The sequence below is a fragment of the Aspergillus lucknowensis genome, assembly GCF_044049455.1.
Source record: "Aspergillus lucknowensis strain CBS 449.75 chromosome Unknown BJX67scaffold_86, whole genome shotgun sequence".
NCBI classification, from domain to species: domain Eukaryota; kingdom Fungi; phylum Ascomycota; class Eurotiomycetes; order Eurotiales; family Aspergillaceae; genus Aspergillus; species Aspergillus lucknowensis.
This window is the reverse complement of record NW_027263630.1, coordinates 31,250-44,731: the sequence shown is the minus strand read 5'-3', so window position 1 is coordinate 44,731 and position 13,482 is coordinate 31,250. Positions and strand designations below refer to the sequence as shown.

The 13,482-nt window shown below is 39.3% G+C and overlaps 3 protein-coding genes across 3 annotated transcripts; all 3 read right to left on the bottom strand.

Annotated features, from left to right (window-relative positions):
* Positions 1-84: 84 nt before the first annotated feature.
* On the bottom strand, positions 85-647 carry BJX67DRAFT_368008 (uncharacterized protein). The gene has a single exon (XM_071030595.1). It carries the CDS (start codon positions 558-560, stop codon positions 216-218), a length of 345 nt encoding a protein of 114 aa, XP_070880639.1. The 5' UTR covers positions 561-647; the 3' UTR covers positions 85-215.
* A 9,849-nt stretch (positions 648-10,496) lies between these two features.
* BJX67DRAFT_368007 (uncharacterized protein) lies at positions 10,497-11,301 on the bottom strand. The gene has a single exon (XM_071030594.1). The coding sequence runs from the start codon at positions 10,860-10,862 to the stop codon at positions 10,650-10,652; it is 213 nt and encodes a 70-aa protein (XP_070880638.1). The 5' UTR covers positions 10,863-11,301; the 3' UTR covers positions 10,497-10,649.
* An 811-nt stretch (positions 11,302-12,112) lies between these two features.
* On the bottom strand, positions 12,113-12,777 carry BJX67DRAFT_368006 (uncharacterized protein). Its single transcript, XM_071030593.1, has 2 exons — positions 12,687-12,777; positions 12,113-12,631 (listed from the first exon to the last, which is right to left on the bottom strand). Exon 2 carries the CDS (start codon positions 12,616-12,618, stop codon positions 12,265-12,267), a length of 354 nt encoding a protein of 117 aa, XP_070880637.1. The 5' UTR covers positions 12,619-12,631; positions 12,687-12,777; the 3' UTR covers positions 12,113-12,264.
* Positions 12,778-13,482: the final 705 nt, after the last annotated feature.

The window sequence follows — 13,482 nt, the reverse complement described above, 5'->3', positions numbered from 1 at the left end:
CACGCCCTTTGGTGGAACCCCTGCAAGCCCTCGTATCACAGCCTTATCGCTCATGTCCGTTCTCTCTCTCAACACCAAACAACATTCAAGTAGCTTTTACTATTCTTTTGCACCTTAATGTGACAGATCAATAATAATTTCTCCCCTCATGCTCCCCAACATTGTACACACGCTCATCATCCGGCCCGCTCGCAGTATCAAACTCGCCCCGATTCTTATTCGCATGCTTCAACCCCCTCGTCGAGCCCTTCGCCAGGCCAATTCGCTCCAATCTCGTTCCCCGCGTTCTCTCCCTGCGCCGGGAACGTGTTCCCCGTGCCAGTAATCGCCTCGCCGCTGAAGCCCATGTCCCGGGTGCTCTGCGGCATATCGGTGACGTTGTCTGCCGCAAAGGCCGTCGAGGGCCAGCCGCTGCCTTGGTATGAGAACTCGGCATCCTCGAAGCGTTGCTCGGGGCGTGGGACGGTGGGGATTGTGTTCATTTTACCGGCATCGTTGGGTATGGTTGTCCCTGTAAAAGCCATGCCGAAGAGATTTCCGCAGCGGTGGGGAGAAGGCATTTTGATGCAGTAGCGGTCGTAGTTTCCTAGTAGATTGTAGAAGTAGAAAAGTGGATAAACTGTTGGATGAGTTTCGTGGTGGCCCGGTTTATGTAGCATTGGCGGGTGATGTCATGTTGGCTCTTCCATGTCATCGACTCAATGGCTGTATACTGTATCATAGAGGAGGGAGCCTTCAAGACTGAATAGCACCACATACATGTTCACGTTTATGCACAAGCCATGATGTCCACCAACGCTAACAATGGCCGGCGCGTGAAGTCCCAAGGAAGTGACTCAGATAGTCGACCTCGTTGATTTTATAAAACAATGCGCAGCACGTGTGTGATGGGTGGTAAGATGATCCAACTGGATGGGTCATTGACGCTCAGGTCCTATTGAGCACCTATGAGGTGGAGTGTTTCCTGGTTCCCTACTGCTGTGATAATTGCCTTTGCTAAAATGAACTAGGGTTGCGGAATGAAATCGTTCTACCTCGCTGCGAGCCTGCCACCATGTTCTCGGCATCTTTTTGCTGTCTCCCCAGCTCTGCAACCAGCGATCCTAGAACTGCTTGCGTATCTTTTACTTGTTCTGCGAAATCCAGATGGGGGGTATGGGACGACACCAGGTCATCAGATGAACATCTTTACTCAAAGTACCTAAATACGGAAATGGACAGCAAAAAGGAAGAGTCAGATCTTGGGGAAGCTTCGCAAGATTAAGCCTCTAAGAGGATTGATGACAATTACGACGCAGTTAACAGTGATGATACTACTCAAGCTGTCTCCCAAAACTCAGGTTATAACATCATGTTCACAGTGTCCAACTTTGGCTTCTTGCATAAGGAGGTCAAGACTGCTATTGATCACGATAAGACAGCAGCTATCAAGTATATCCTGCTAACTTTCTTCTAGAATAAGGGTTGCCTGGATATATTTGTCTAGCTATTAGGATATGTAATTATTATTAGACATGAAATGGCAATTCTTAGAGCCTGTGCCAAATAGATAGTAGAGAGAGCTCTAGGCCTCCGCCTGAATTGACTAGTAGGTGCAGTTTGGTCAGGTTCATAGCATTTATAATAGAGCGCGAATATTATAATATTCTCGTGGTACTATACTATTATTTCCCGCAAGATACTAGCAGATACTATCTATTGCTCTAGGGTATTCACTATTTTATTAGGATTTCTTGTTGGGAGCAGGGGCTATTGTTAGATTAGGTCCGCCGATCCTTCCAAAGGTAGGAACCTAAGGGTATTCTGGAAGTAAATAAAGAAGAGTATAATTGTTAAGGGGGTCAAACAAATATAGAAAGAGGCAGATGCTCAGGGTTCAGATTAGTAAATAATATGATATTATTAATCTAGTTAACAATAGATAGTAAATAAAACTTCTAGGTACAGGTAATAACAGTCCTTATATAACTTTAGCCTATTATATCCCCTTTATACTTGTATTATATTATAACTCTAATATAATTATAACCTTAATATATTCCTTTATACTTTTAGTATGCCTATAGTCCTAATCCATTCTAGTATTATATTACTAATATAACTAGATTAGTTTATTATTATTCCTTAGCGTCGCGGCGCAGAGCTGCGGCACAGCAGAATCCATTAGCTGTCAATGTCCGATTCTCTGACAGCTATTTAGCTCTTGAACGAGGTCTATTCCTAAGATTAAGCCCTAAGTTATGGATTAATTACCAGCTAGACTTGTTCAACCCAACCCATGAATAGACTTGTTAACCCGCGGGTTTTGGGTTGACCCATGGCCTTTGAAGATGAACCAGTGGTTTTGGGTTGGTTTATGGGGATTGGAAACCCGCCCACGGGTTACTAAAAAACCCACTAACCCAACCCAAAAAGTCCAAAAAATCCATGTAGGTAGATTAGGTAGTGATCTACATCTTTAAATAAATTATTGTATTTAATATAGTAATTTATTTATATTTAATATATATATATATGTAAATATAATACAGTAATTTATTTCTTGGCATTGCTTGGCAACCCATTGGGTTATCCAAAATCTAATGGGTTACCCATGCATAACCCAAAACCCATTGGATTATTAAAATCAGCAACCCAACCCATTTCTTGGCGGGTTGGGGCGGGTTGGGGCGGGTTTCACGGGTTGGGTTGAACAAGTCTACCCATGAAACCCGCCCTAACCTGTCCCAACCCACCAAGAAATGGGTTGGGTTGCTGATTTTAATAATCTAATAGGTTTTGGGTTATACATGGGTAACCTATTAGATTTTGGATAACCTAATGGGTTGCCAAGCCATGCTAAGAAATAAATTACTGTATTATATTTATATATATATATTAAATATAAATATTACTATATTTAATATAGTAATTTATTTTAATATATAGATCACTATCTAATTAGGTAGTAATGTGGTTGATGGTAACACTGCCGGATCGGGGCAAGCGCGCTCCCGGCTCTGTCCCAGACAGCGCCCGGAGCAGGCATGATTGCTCCCTGAGTGGTCCAAGAGCGCTCCCAGATCTCCTGGATCTAATCAGGCAGTATTAGATGCCCTACTTGCTGCTTTTAAGAAAGTTATAAGTGCCTTCCTGCCCCCTTGATTTTCTTCTTCCTTGTTTATATCTAGTCTATCCTTCTTGACTAAACTTTTGTTTAGCTCTTCTCCTAAATAAACTACTAATGCTATTGCTAGCCATATTTCTGCCTTATACTACCCCCCTTAGATACTACAAGGATACTATCCTGACTTGCTTTAAGATACTATATTTATCTATACCTGCATGACTTGTTTATAATTCTCCTGGACCTTCCTCTCTTGCAACTTCCCTAATTAAAATTGGGTGTGTATACTATTGCATGAATACAAGCTTAAAAATTATACTTTATAATTACCCTAAATAAATAAATATCTAGTTGCTTCCTATACCCCTTTTACCTAATTCTAGGCTTATAATGATTGGCTTGCTGATAGTTTGCTTCTAGCCACCCTGCATAACTTACTAGGACACCTACTAATTATCAAGATATAGAAGCAATGTCTTGTCTTCTAACCTTCCTTAACACTATTTCATGATAAATCATGAAATAGTGTTAAGGAAGGTTAGAAGACAAGACATTGCTTCTATATCTCTTTTACCTAATTCTAGGCTTATAATGATTGGCTTGCTGATAGTTTGCTTCTAGCCACCCTGCATAACTTACTAGGACACCTACTAATTATCAAGATATAGAAGCAATGTCTTGTCTTCTAACCTTCCTTAACACTATTTCATGATAATACTTGAAGGACTACTTGTAGATTCTACTCCTCCCTAGAGAGGGTAATGTCCCTAAATGGAATGCTATAGATTAAGGGGTCCCGACTTTCTATTGTATGGTATCATGCATACTAGAAGCGTTTTCCTATAATAGCTTGGACTAGTTATTAAAGGTACTAACCTGATTGCAGTGAGCTAGTAAAGGGAGTGTCTAATAGGTTTCAAGGCTGCAAGCTTGCTTGTTTTACCTTGCCCAGGTAATGCCTCCAAAAGTGTAATACTCCTTGCCTAAGTAGAACCTGGCTTATATTTTTGTGCTATCCCTGTATAAGAAAAGCTTTTTCCTGTACTAGCTTGGATTGGCCAACAGGGTCCTTAATATGTTTAAAAGCTGTAAGCTTGCTTAATATTCCCTAAGAAGGAAATGGCTCTAAAAATAGTATATACCAGACTTATAAGGTACTAAGGGCACAAGATTGCCAGGTTGTGCTTAGCAGCACGCATGTCTCTGTAGAACTTGGAAATAGTTATCTAACTTATGCATACTGCCCTTATTAATAAATACCTGCTATACTATTTCTAGATAGTAATAATTTCTCAAGTTACCTGCTTATTATCCTTGGCTATCTTTTATATTATAATTCCACTTCTTTCTATAAATATTGCATCTACTAGCTCTAGAAAGCAATTTTTATTATAGATATAGTAAATCTTGATTTCTAAAGGTTCTAGGAGCTAGAACACGCCAATAATAAAGAGGGAAGGGAAAGTTCTATAGCTATAATTGTCCTACTATTATTACAAGCTTACTAGATAGCAGTATTATTACCTAACAGGTCAGGTCTTGGTAACTCTGCTAGACAGGTTATATAATTAGAGGATTGTATATTTAATAAGGGAGCTAACTAGTCTTGTGAATTATTTTCTGCTAATAGGCTAACCTTATATCTTTAGTAGGGTTTGCTTATAATACTACTTAAGATAGATATTATAGGGTAGTCCCTCTATCTTCTTGCCTAGGTATGATAATTTTTCTAGAATATCCTTAGGAAGTTGCTCTATATACCTCCCTCCAAATAAATAGTACTACTTTGGTTATTAGTTTAGATAAACCTGGGTTCAAGAGAGTTTTTAATATATTTGCTAATAATAATAATAATAATAAGAGTAGTCTTGGTAGTCAAGCTAAAAGTAGCTATATATTTTATCCTAGAAAATAATAATTAAGGGAATTAGTTATTAGTCACCCTTTAAAGCATCTTTTTACCTGGCTTGTAATATTAAGGCAGATACCTATATAACATGATAACAATCACCACTTGATTTTAGGCGACCTTCCCTAAACACCTAAGGAACTATTAGGGGATAGCCTGGATGTGCTCCAAAGAGTAATCTAAACCTTTTTAGGTGCTATTAAAGTAGATGCCTGCCTTATCCAAAACTCTAATACTACTAATAATACTACTTATTATAATCTAAGTATACTTAAGGAAGCTTTTAGCAAGCTATAGCATGCTTATAGAGTAGTTATAACTAGAATCTTAATAACAAGAATTATAGCTAGATATCTATTAATCCTAGTATAGAAATAGTCTATAGCTAGAAATAAACATAGCTAGGATCTATAGCACCTAGTAAATAATAAGAAACTTTCATAATTAAAAGGGTATAATCAACTTTTATAGAACTAGATCTTCTGCAAATTTCCTAAAAGGATACCAGGTACTATCTAAACATGCTACTATACACTACTACAGCCTAGAAAGGCTACTAGATTAGGTAATAGTTGTCCCTGGATATACAACTCTCAGCCTATGTCTTGACGAGCCCGCTCACAACACCCAGGTTCTGCACGTCCTCATGCTTCAAGTTCAACAGCTAAGTCTAGAGTTGAAGCTATTTCAGAGAGAACGCGAACCAGACATGCTAGACATCTGTTATCACAAGAAATTAAGAATATCAACCCCTAAATCTATGGCCTTTAAAGTTGAAACACAAGATTCTCTGCCTATTTCTTAAAGTAAGAGAACCTATTCTCTTGCCTGTTGGCTCCGCATTAGCATCATATTATTAGAATTAATAGTTTATTATTATTATAGTATCCTTTGCCCAAGTTGGCAGTATTATATAATCCCCTGGTCTTTTTTAATTATTTTCTTAAGTAGTCTAAATACTTACTCCCAAAGAGGATAAGCATGCTTTAGCTAGGATTTCCTGTAAGAATTCAAGAGTACAAACACTACAACTTTTATAGCTGTATATATAAGCCCTTGGCAAGGTTATGGCCCTGCTCCCTAAATAATATATACCACGGGTGGTGTGTGCTTGTTGACATGGCCTTGCTCTAGTTCGAATAGCTAGCCTATTTGTTGTATTTCATGTCAGCTGGTGTCAATCCCATTTCATGTAGCCTTGATAAATATTGCCTATCATACTACCAAATGCAATTAAAATAGCTATTAATCCATACTCCATGCACTACTACAACGCTGTCTAGTCAGTAGATGCCCCTCTGGGATATAGTATACAAATACCTTAAAGTCTTACCCAAAGCCATGTATATGGGGAATAATTTAAGCACAATTTGTTATTGGATAATAATACCATACTAATTTTATTATTATAGTATCGTGGAAATATCTGGAATAGGAAGTGGAGATTAGTTGCCATGTCAGGCACTTGGTTAGTACCTGAGGCATGTATTTTAAGGGGTATATAGATATAGTTGTAGCCTATTTATTATTCCCATACTATTCTCCTTCTGTATTTAAAGTTTTAGGTGCTTTTTAGCCCCCCTAAATAACAATTGTATTGAAGCAATATGGCCTGCAAACCCTTGCTCCCTAATTTCTCCTAAAAGAGACCCTGTGGCTCTTTACAGCCCCATGGACTAACCAACTTTCTATGTTTTTTAATTAGCTCTTCTTGTTCTCTAATATTAGCTACCAAGCTATTACTGGGCGAGTTAGTTTCTAAAGTTGCTATACCACCAAATTATATATATAAAGAATTCAAGAATCTTAGTAGCTTGAGTTAAGAGGAATACTTTAATACTATCTATAGAACCTTGCTAAAGCTAAAGACTATATTTTTATTATATCCTAGTCTTGATCTAGCTCTTGCCTAACTTCCTCCTAGGCATAATTACTTAAGCAAGAAAGAAGAGGAGGATGCTGCTTGTCAACTAAGTGATTTATAGAAGAAGTAGGTTTTATTAGAGGACTAAAAAAACACAAAACTCTAATAGTTAACTCTTAAATAATTAGATTATAAGATAACTAGTTGGTATAATAACAAAATCCCTTGGAATTTGGGTAAATCATAATTTAAACTTTATTAGCCCTATTTTCTTGATAATAATAGCAAGGATAATAATAATCTACCTGGCTTGGTCTCCTGTATTTCTTTATAGCTTCTTTAATACTATCTTACTATTTTCAGGTAAAGACTAATAAGGTTTAAGAATAATGGCTATAAATCTTGCTAGAAAGCAAAATTTTTATACTCTAATAGTCTTAATATACTAAGGCTCTAGGATAGCAAAGGCTGTGCAAGAGCATGGTTTAGCAGTTATATAGAATCTCAAGAAGATACCCTCTAGTTTTTAAATTTATTAGTTAACTTGAGGTTTCCTTATAGTTATAATAGTATCATAGCTGGCATAGTTGCTTGATATTTACTATAGTATTAGCAACTTTTTATTCCTATATAGATAATAGGTTTACATTGTTCTAGTATTATTAAGCAAATTTTATTATAAAACAACTTAGTTTATCCTGTGTCCTTGTGCTACCCTATAATTAGTGGCTAAAGAAATAACTAAGTCTTGCATGTTAATAGAGAAGGTAATACTATAATTAATTATGTAATAGATGCTTTGGTACATGCTAAGCTAATATAATATTGAGCTGGACTTGTAGATTGTATCTAACTCTTATTTGTAAAAAATACTATGACTAAATATGTGTTATTTTACTTCTAGTATATTTTAAGGTGCTGTACTTAATGCTAGTGTGTTAATCTCTAAATATTTAATAGACGTTCCTGTAAAAGTTTAGTTTATAAACATGTTGCGTAGAGTTATAGTACACAGACCATTTTAGAAATAGATATTAATTAAAAATTACACGATCTTATTTCATCTCTTTGCTTTTCCCTAGACCTGAAACACCTACTTTCTAATTGCTCTCCGAAATAGCCCGTTCTCTAGCTTGTCCAGGATGCAAAACCAGGCCAGCTACCTTTTGCCGTCCCGCTCTGTATAGAGCCTATTACACCAATCCAAACCAGAGAAACAAAATGGAAAGAAGTCTTTCTTACACAAACTATTCTGACTCAATCCCTAATGATACGCTAGCTGCATCCGTGATGTAACAGTGGTCAACAGACTTACAATTATGGTAGTTAAAAAGAGCTGCTGTGCGGACAACCGCAAGCCATGATGCGAAAACCAATGTAGTTTGGGGGAACTATGGGATAGATGGATTGGCCAACGTGGGATCCAGAATAAATGAATACTAAAATACTTTACTATCTCCTTGTAATGGCCCTCTATTCTATAGGCTGACATAGAACTATTTAGCTCTAATCTTGACAGTATATCTAGCATAAAATAAATGCCTTAATCTAGGTATTGAGATAAATCTAACTATGGCTTAGCATTTGTATTATTTCTAAAGAAGAGGTTTAACTATATAAACCTGAATTTACCCTATTGCATCCCTAACTAGGCTAATCCTGGTCTTTTTCTTAGCTGGGTCCTAGAAGTATAGATTTAATATCCTAGTTATTAAAGTAGGACTTAGAATAGATTATAGGGGGGTGGAGGAGTAAATGAGCTGGCAGCTACCCCTTTTTCCAGCTCCTTGCCAGGTTAGGATACTAGGTCATGACTATGATCAAGAGTATAGAGGCGTTTGGTGATGAATAGTGCTTAATAGTAAACATGTCTATGGTTTTGTCTACAGATATTTAGTCTAATTATAGTTAATATAAAGTACTATAATGGTATGGGCTGTATAATATTGTTATTTGAATATTAGTATTTACTAATAGACTATTTTACTAAACCTTGTTATAATAGAATATTATGTTAAGACATGCGGTTAATTAATATTTATTAGCATCAATAATTGTCCTGCTAATAATATCCTAATAGTTGTATGTTTAACTAAATAATGTCTTTCCCATTTTCTGATGACAATTTTGAAGTCATCGCAGTTCGTGAGTAACTTGATATGCTCAGTATATGCCCACCTAAAACAAGCAATACTGGTTGATCCTTATTACCACCACCACAAAGTGCCAGGTGAACTCAAACAATTTTGACCAACTAAAACATTAAATGGAATAATTATAGGATTTATTGTGTAAATAGAGCAATTTACTTTGTCTTTGCTAGTAGAATAGAGGATTATAGTAGCTTTATACCAAGAACTGATACTAAAAGGGGATGTGTTTTAATAAATAGCGCAGAGCTTGCTGAATATTATATATATAGTATATTTCTACCAAAGAGAAGAAAATAGGAAGACTATTAAGATAAGACCATGTATACAAGTGGGGGCAATATAGACTCAGATTATATCCCTGAACTCTGATTAGTATTGGGTGAATCTGAAACCACTTTCTTGCGCAATATCATCCAAGAAAGGTAGTTAGAATACAGTATGTCCGCTAGATTGGCATAACTTCAGGTGGCATATATAAAACCCTTAGACTCTACAGTACCTCTGAGTAGTAGGCCCCGGCATGGAACACCCCTTCCGACGCCTACTTTCGCGAGCGAAGGGACACATCCGCAAGAGGATTCTCAAAGAATGGGAAAAAGAGTGGCAGACATCCAAAAAGGGTGGGCATCTCCACCGGATTGATGGGAACCTTCGCTCCCAACGTACGAATACAACAACAACAACAACACTGTACTGTATACTTTATTGCTGAACGTGCAATGGTCATATTTTCCAACTTTATGCTGAGGTTTTATTGATCACAAAGAACTGGTGAAACATATAGGAAATAATGAGCGCCCTTATTCATTATGGTTAGCTACAGCACCATTCCGACTACCAACCTGGTATACCACCTTAGGTAGTCCCTTCGAGTGAGGTACGGTGGCTCCTACTGATTCGGACCAGGCCGCCAATAATTGTGCAACGAATTAACTGGAGGGGGAGTCGTTAATCCGCATAGAGCCTATACCTTTCACAGTACATCGATTGTAAGTGCAGGTTCTTCTCAATAAACTAGAATAATAGAATAACTATTGTTCTTTTAGTCATGATAGACGCGGTTGGTTTGATATCACCAAAATTGACGAGTTCTATATTGGAGTCACCAATTCTGGATATATCAATAATCAACAGGGCATAAGAGATGCTGACCTGTTGGTGACTCTCCTTGTGTTAGAAAGGTCAGCCCCTATCTCAGATAGAGACACAAGGCAGAATTGTGGCGGCTTCCATGATGTCGTATTTCTTATTCCATTGGTAACGTAGTATTCTTAATCAATGTGACTGTGTTGGTGGCAGTGCATGCACTAGTTGTTTTGTGATCCAATCCCATAGTCTGTTATTGTTAGAGCCCCTGTATTGCGGCGCTCCGCAGCCACGCTACTAAGCGAGCTCACATGCATGATATTCCAGCAGCGCCGCTGGCCTTCCTTCAGGCCAGCGATTAGTCCTCTAGCTTTGCAATATATCACTGTGTTCCACGCATATTCTGCCTCATTTTACTTATCTAGCGCATCTTATTCATACCTGCGTTACAGTTATTCAGATATAGTTGCAATGCCATGGTGTCTTTCTTTGATACCCATACTACTTAACCAAATTTCTTGCTGGGCTGGATCAACCCCTAGCCCACATCCCCGAAACGCCCACAACTTCCAACATCTCGTCAAACCCACAAATCCTCACATGTATTCCCCTTGGACCAAAGACCTCTTCATTGGCCTTCTTCAAATACCTCCTCGTCTGCAGGTATGAGCTTCCCTCGCTTGCAGCCTCCGATACCGTCTCGATAACCATTCCCGCAATTTCAACCGGGTGGATCATGCCCATCACAGACCCTGCTATACTCGTGGCTTGTAGAACAGGGTTCGCATCCACACTTCATTCAGATTGTCGAGAAACGTGAGGAAGTCGTCCTGGGTAATATTATATGAATGGAGGGCTGGGCTGTAGGCGCGGAGGAAGGGGGTTATTATTTCACTCTAGGAAGATCTAGAGACTTCTTTTTTCTATTAGGATACTTGGGCTACATACTAGGGGAAATGGGATCATACAAGGGATCGTGATTAGTATGAATCGCGTTAAACCTTCATGGGGTCAATCACAGGGTGGAAGGGGTCACCAAGGCGAGTACAAGGTTAGGCCTTCCATCCAGATCTTCAGCATTCATAATGTATTTACTATATAGTAGATGGCGAATTTAGGTTAGGAAAAAGCTATTTAAATTGTAGAATAGGAACCCCAGACAAGACAAGTTGAGAAAGTCCTGGGAGTATTTCTGCTTAACTTGTCTATTACCAAGAAAGTATAGAGGGTATTGTCCAGCCCAAGGTTTCCCTGTAAGAAAGCAATCTGTAGCAAGGCTAAGAAACCTGGAGTATATTATTTCAGGCAGCGATTTAGAAACCACCCATATGATATCGCAATGACGACAATTGCGACACGGGGCTGAAACGAAACACCGCCGGAGAGCTTGGGGAAGGCCTTAGGGCTAACTCCATGAGGGAACAATTTGGGCCAAGAGCATCGGAATCAAACTCCGCCACGCAGCCAAACTGATCATGAATCGCAATATCCAAAAGACATGCGGGTTAAATGCAGCATCTACAAGGAGCAGTTAGAGAGTAAATTGGCATTGATGAACCATGCTGAGAGAGTGCATGGAACTGTCGCATGTCGCCGCCCTCGGCCCAATTTAGATTTCCCACGCACCTGCGACCTCAAACATTTGTGGGACCAAGAGACCCCGTTTGCCTTTGTTGGCGCTGCAAATAAGAGAACAAAGAAGAGGTCTTGATATATCCTAATTTCAGGGATCCAGCTACCCTGGGATAGATTAACACATGCTGAGCCTTAAAACTATTCCCAGTGGTTGCTGTACCTTAACCACAGGTGCTGGGCTGCTTGACAACCTCCTTATTCTGTACGGGCTACAAAGCCATCCTCCCTTGTTATTGGACCTTAGTAGCTCACCGTCGTCCTTGTCCTTCTGACCTAAATTGCAAGTCTCACCCACCCAGCAGGCCTCCCGTTGTTGGAAGTTGAGACACTATCTCGCTCGACTACTGGGAAAATACCCCTTCTCACCAGGAAGTATTGTCGATTAAGGTTGGACTAGTAAACGAGTGTAAGTACAAGGATAAAAAAAAGTAAACTTCCCGGATACAAATAGAAATCTCCCCCAGCAATCCAATGAATAGAAGTAAATCAGGGACAGGTATTCTCCTGGCCTTTAGATATCCACTCCCGCGGCAATGCAATACGGTCTTACTAGAGTCCAAATAAAGTCCTCCGCCTCCTCCTTTACTTTCTTGCAAACTGCCTCATATTTTTCCTTATTGTTGCACACCTCGGTCGGACCACACCCGCATGAATCACCACACGTTACAAGGCAAAGGCCTGCAGAAATTTGGCTGCCAGCAGTACCCCCGAAGGCAGAGCAGTTGTTCGAGCAGGCGTCGACACAAGTGCACGAGCAATCACGTTTCTCAAGGAGAGCATCGAGTGCGTCGGCAGAAGGGATACTGGCAGCAAGGGTACCTGAAAGGCAGATAAGGAGAGACGCGGTGATGGTAGTGAAGCGCATTTTGAACCGTTGACTATGATTTTATCAGTTCGTCCCTTGGGAGAAGGAAGAAGGGGAAGAGACTATACATATAAATGGTTTGGTTGAATACTGGGATTGAGTTCTTTGTTTTGGGATTGCTGTTCGGGAGATAATCAGGTCACTCAACGGGGAGTCTCCCTTTCTTTTATAACCATTTGTCCGGCTGCTTCTAAGGTATCAATTCAGCATTTGAGATATTTGAGGTATTTTTCGCAGCACCTACCCTTGCTCCACCCAATATCAATTGGTATCACAATATAAAGTTGGGGGCCATAGCTATTTTCCTAATAGGGATAATCCCGCCGCTACCTTTCATCACACATATACTAGCCAAGAATATTTGTAGGATGATCTTGGGGGCCGGCCTTGGCTGTGTTCCTAATAGGGATATTCCCGCCGACTACCTATCCATCACACATATACTAGGCCAAGAATATTTGTAGGATGACCCTGGGGCCTTTGTTTGGGGGCAATAAATTCTTGGCTGTAGCAGCATGACGAAGTCCCTGACGATTATCCCTAGAAGTACTACCACCCAAGAGAGGAACAGTAAACAATTGACATTAATCATCCTCCACACGAGTAACAATGCTAAAACATTAATAATATTGAGTATGAGATAGATACAATAGAAGAGCTAAGGTTTATAGTACCTGTACAAGTTCTGTCATGGCTAGAAGAAAAAACACGGCAAAGTATCCTTATACCTTCAGAGTTCTTTTGACAATCTTCACCTCTCAATGCCATGCAGAACCCAGATTGGGGGCCAAATCTCCAGCCTTCAGCCATGCTCTTCAGCACGGAACAAGTGAAGAAGAGATCGGCAGCAGCTTCATGAGGCCT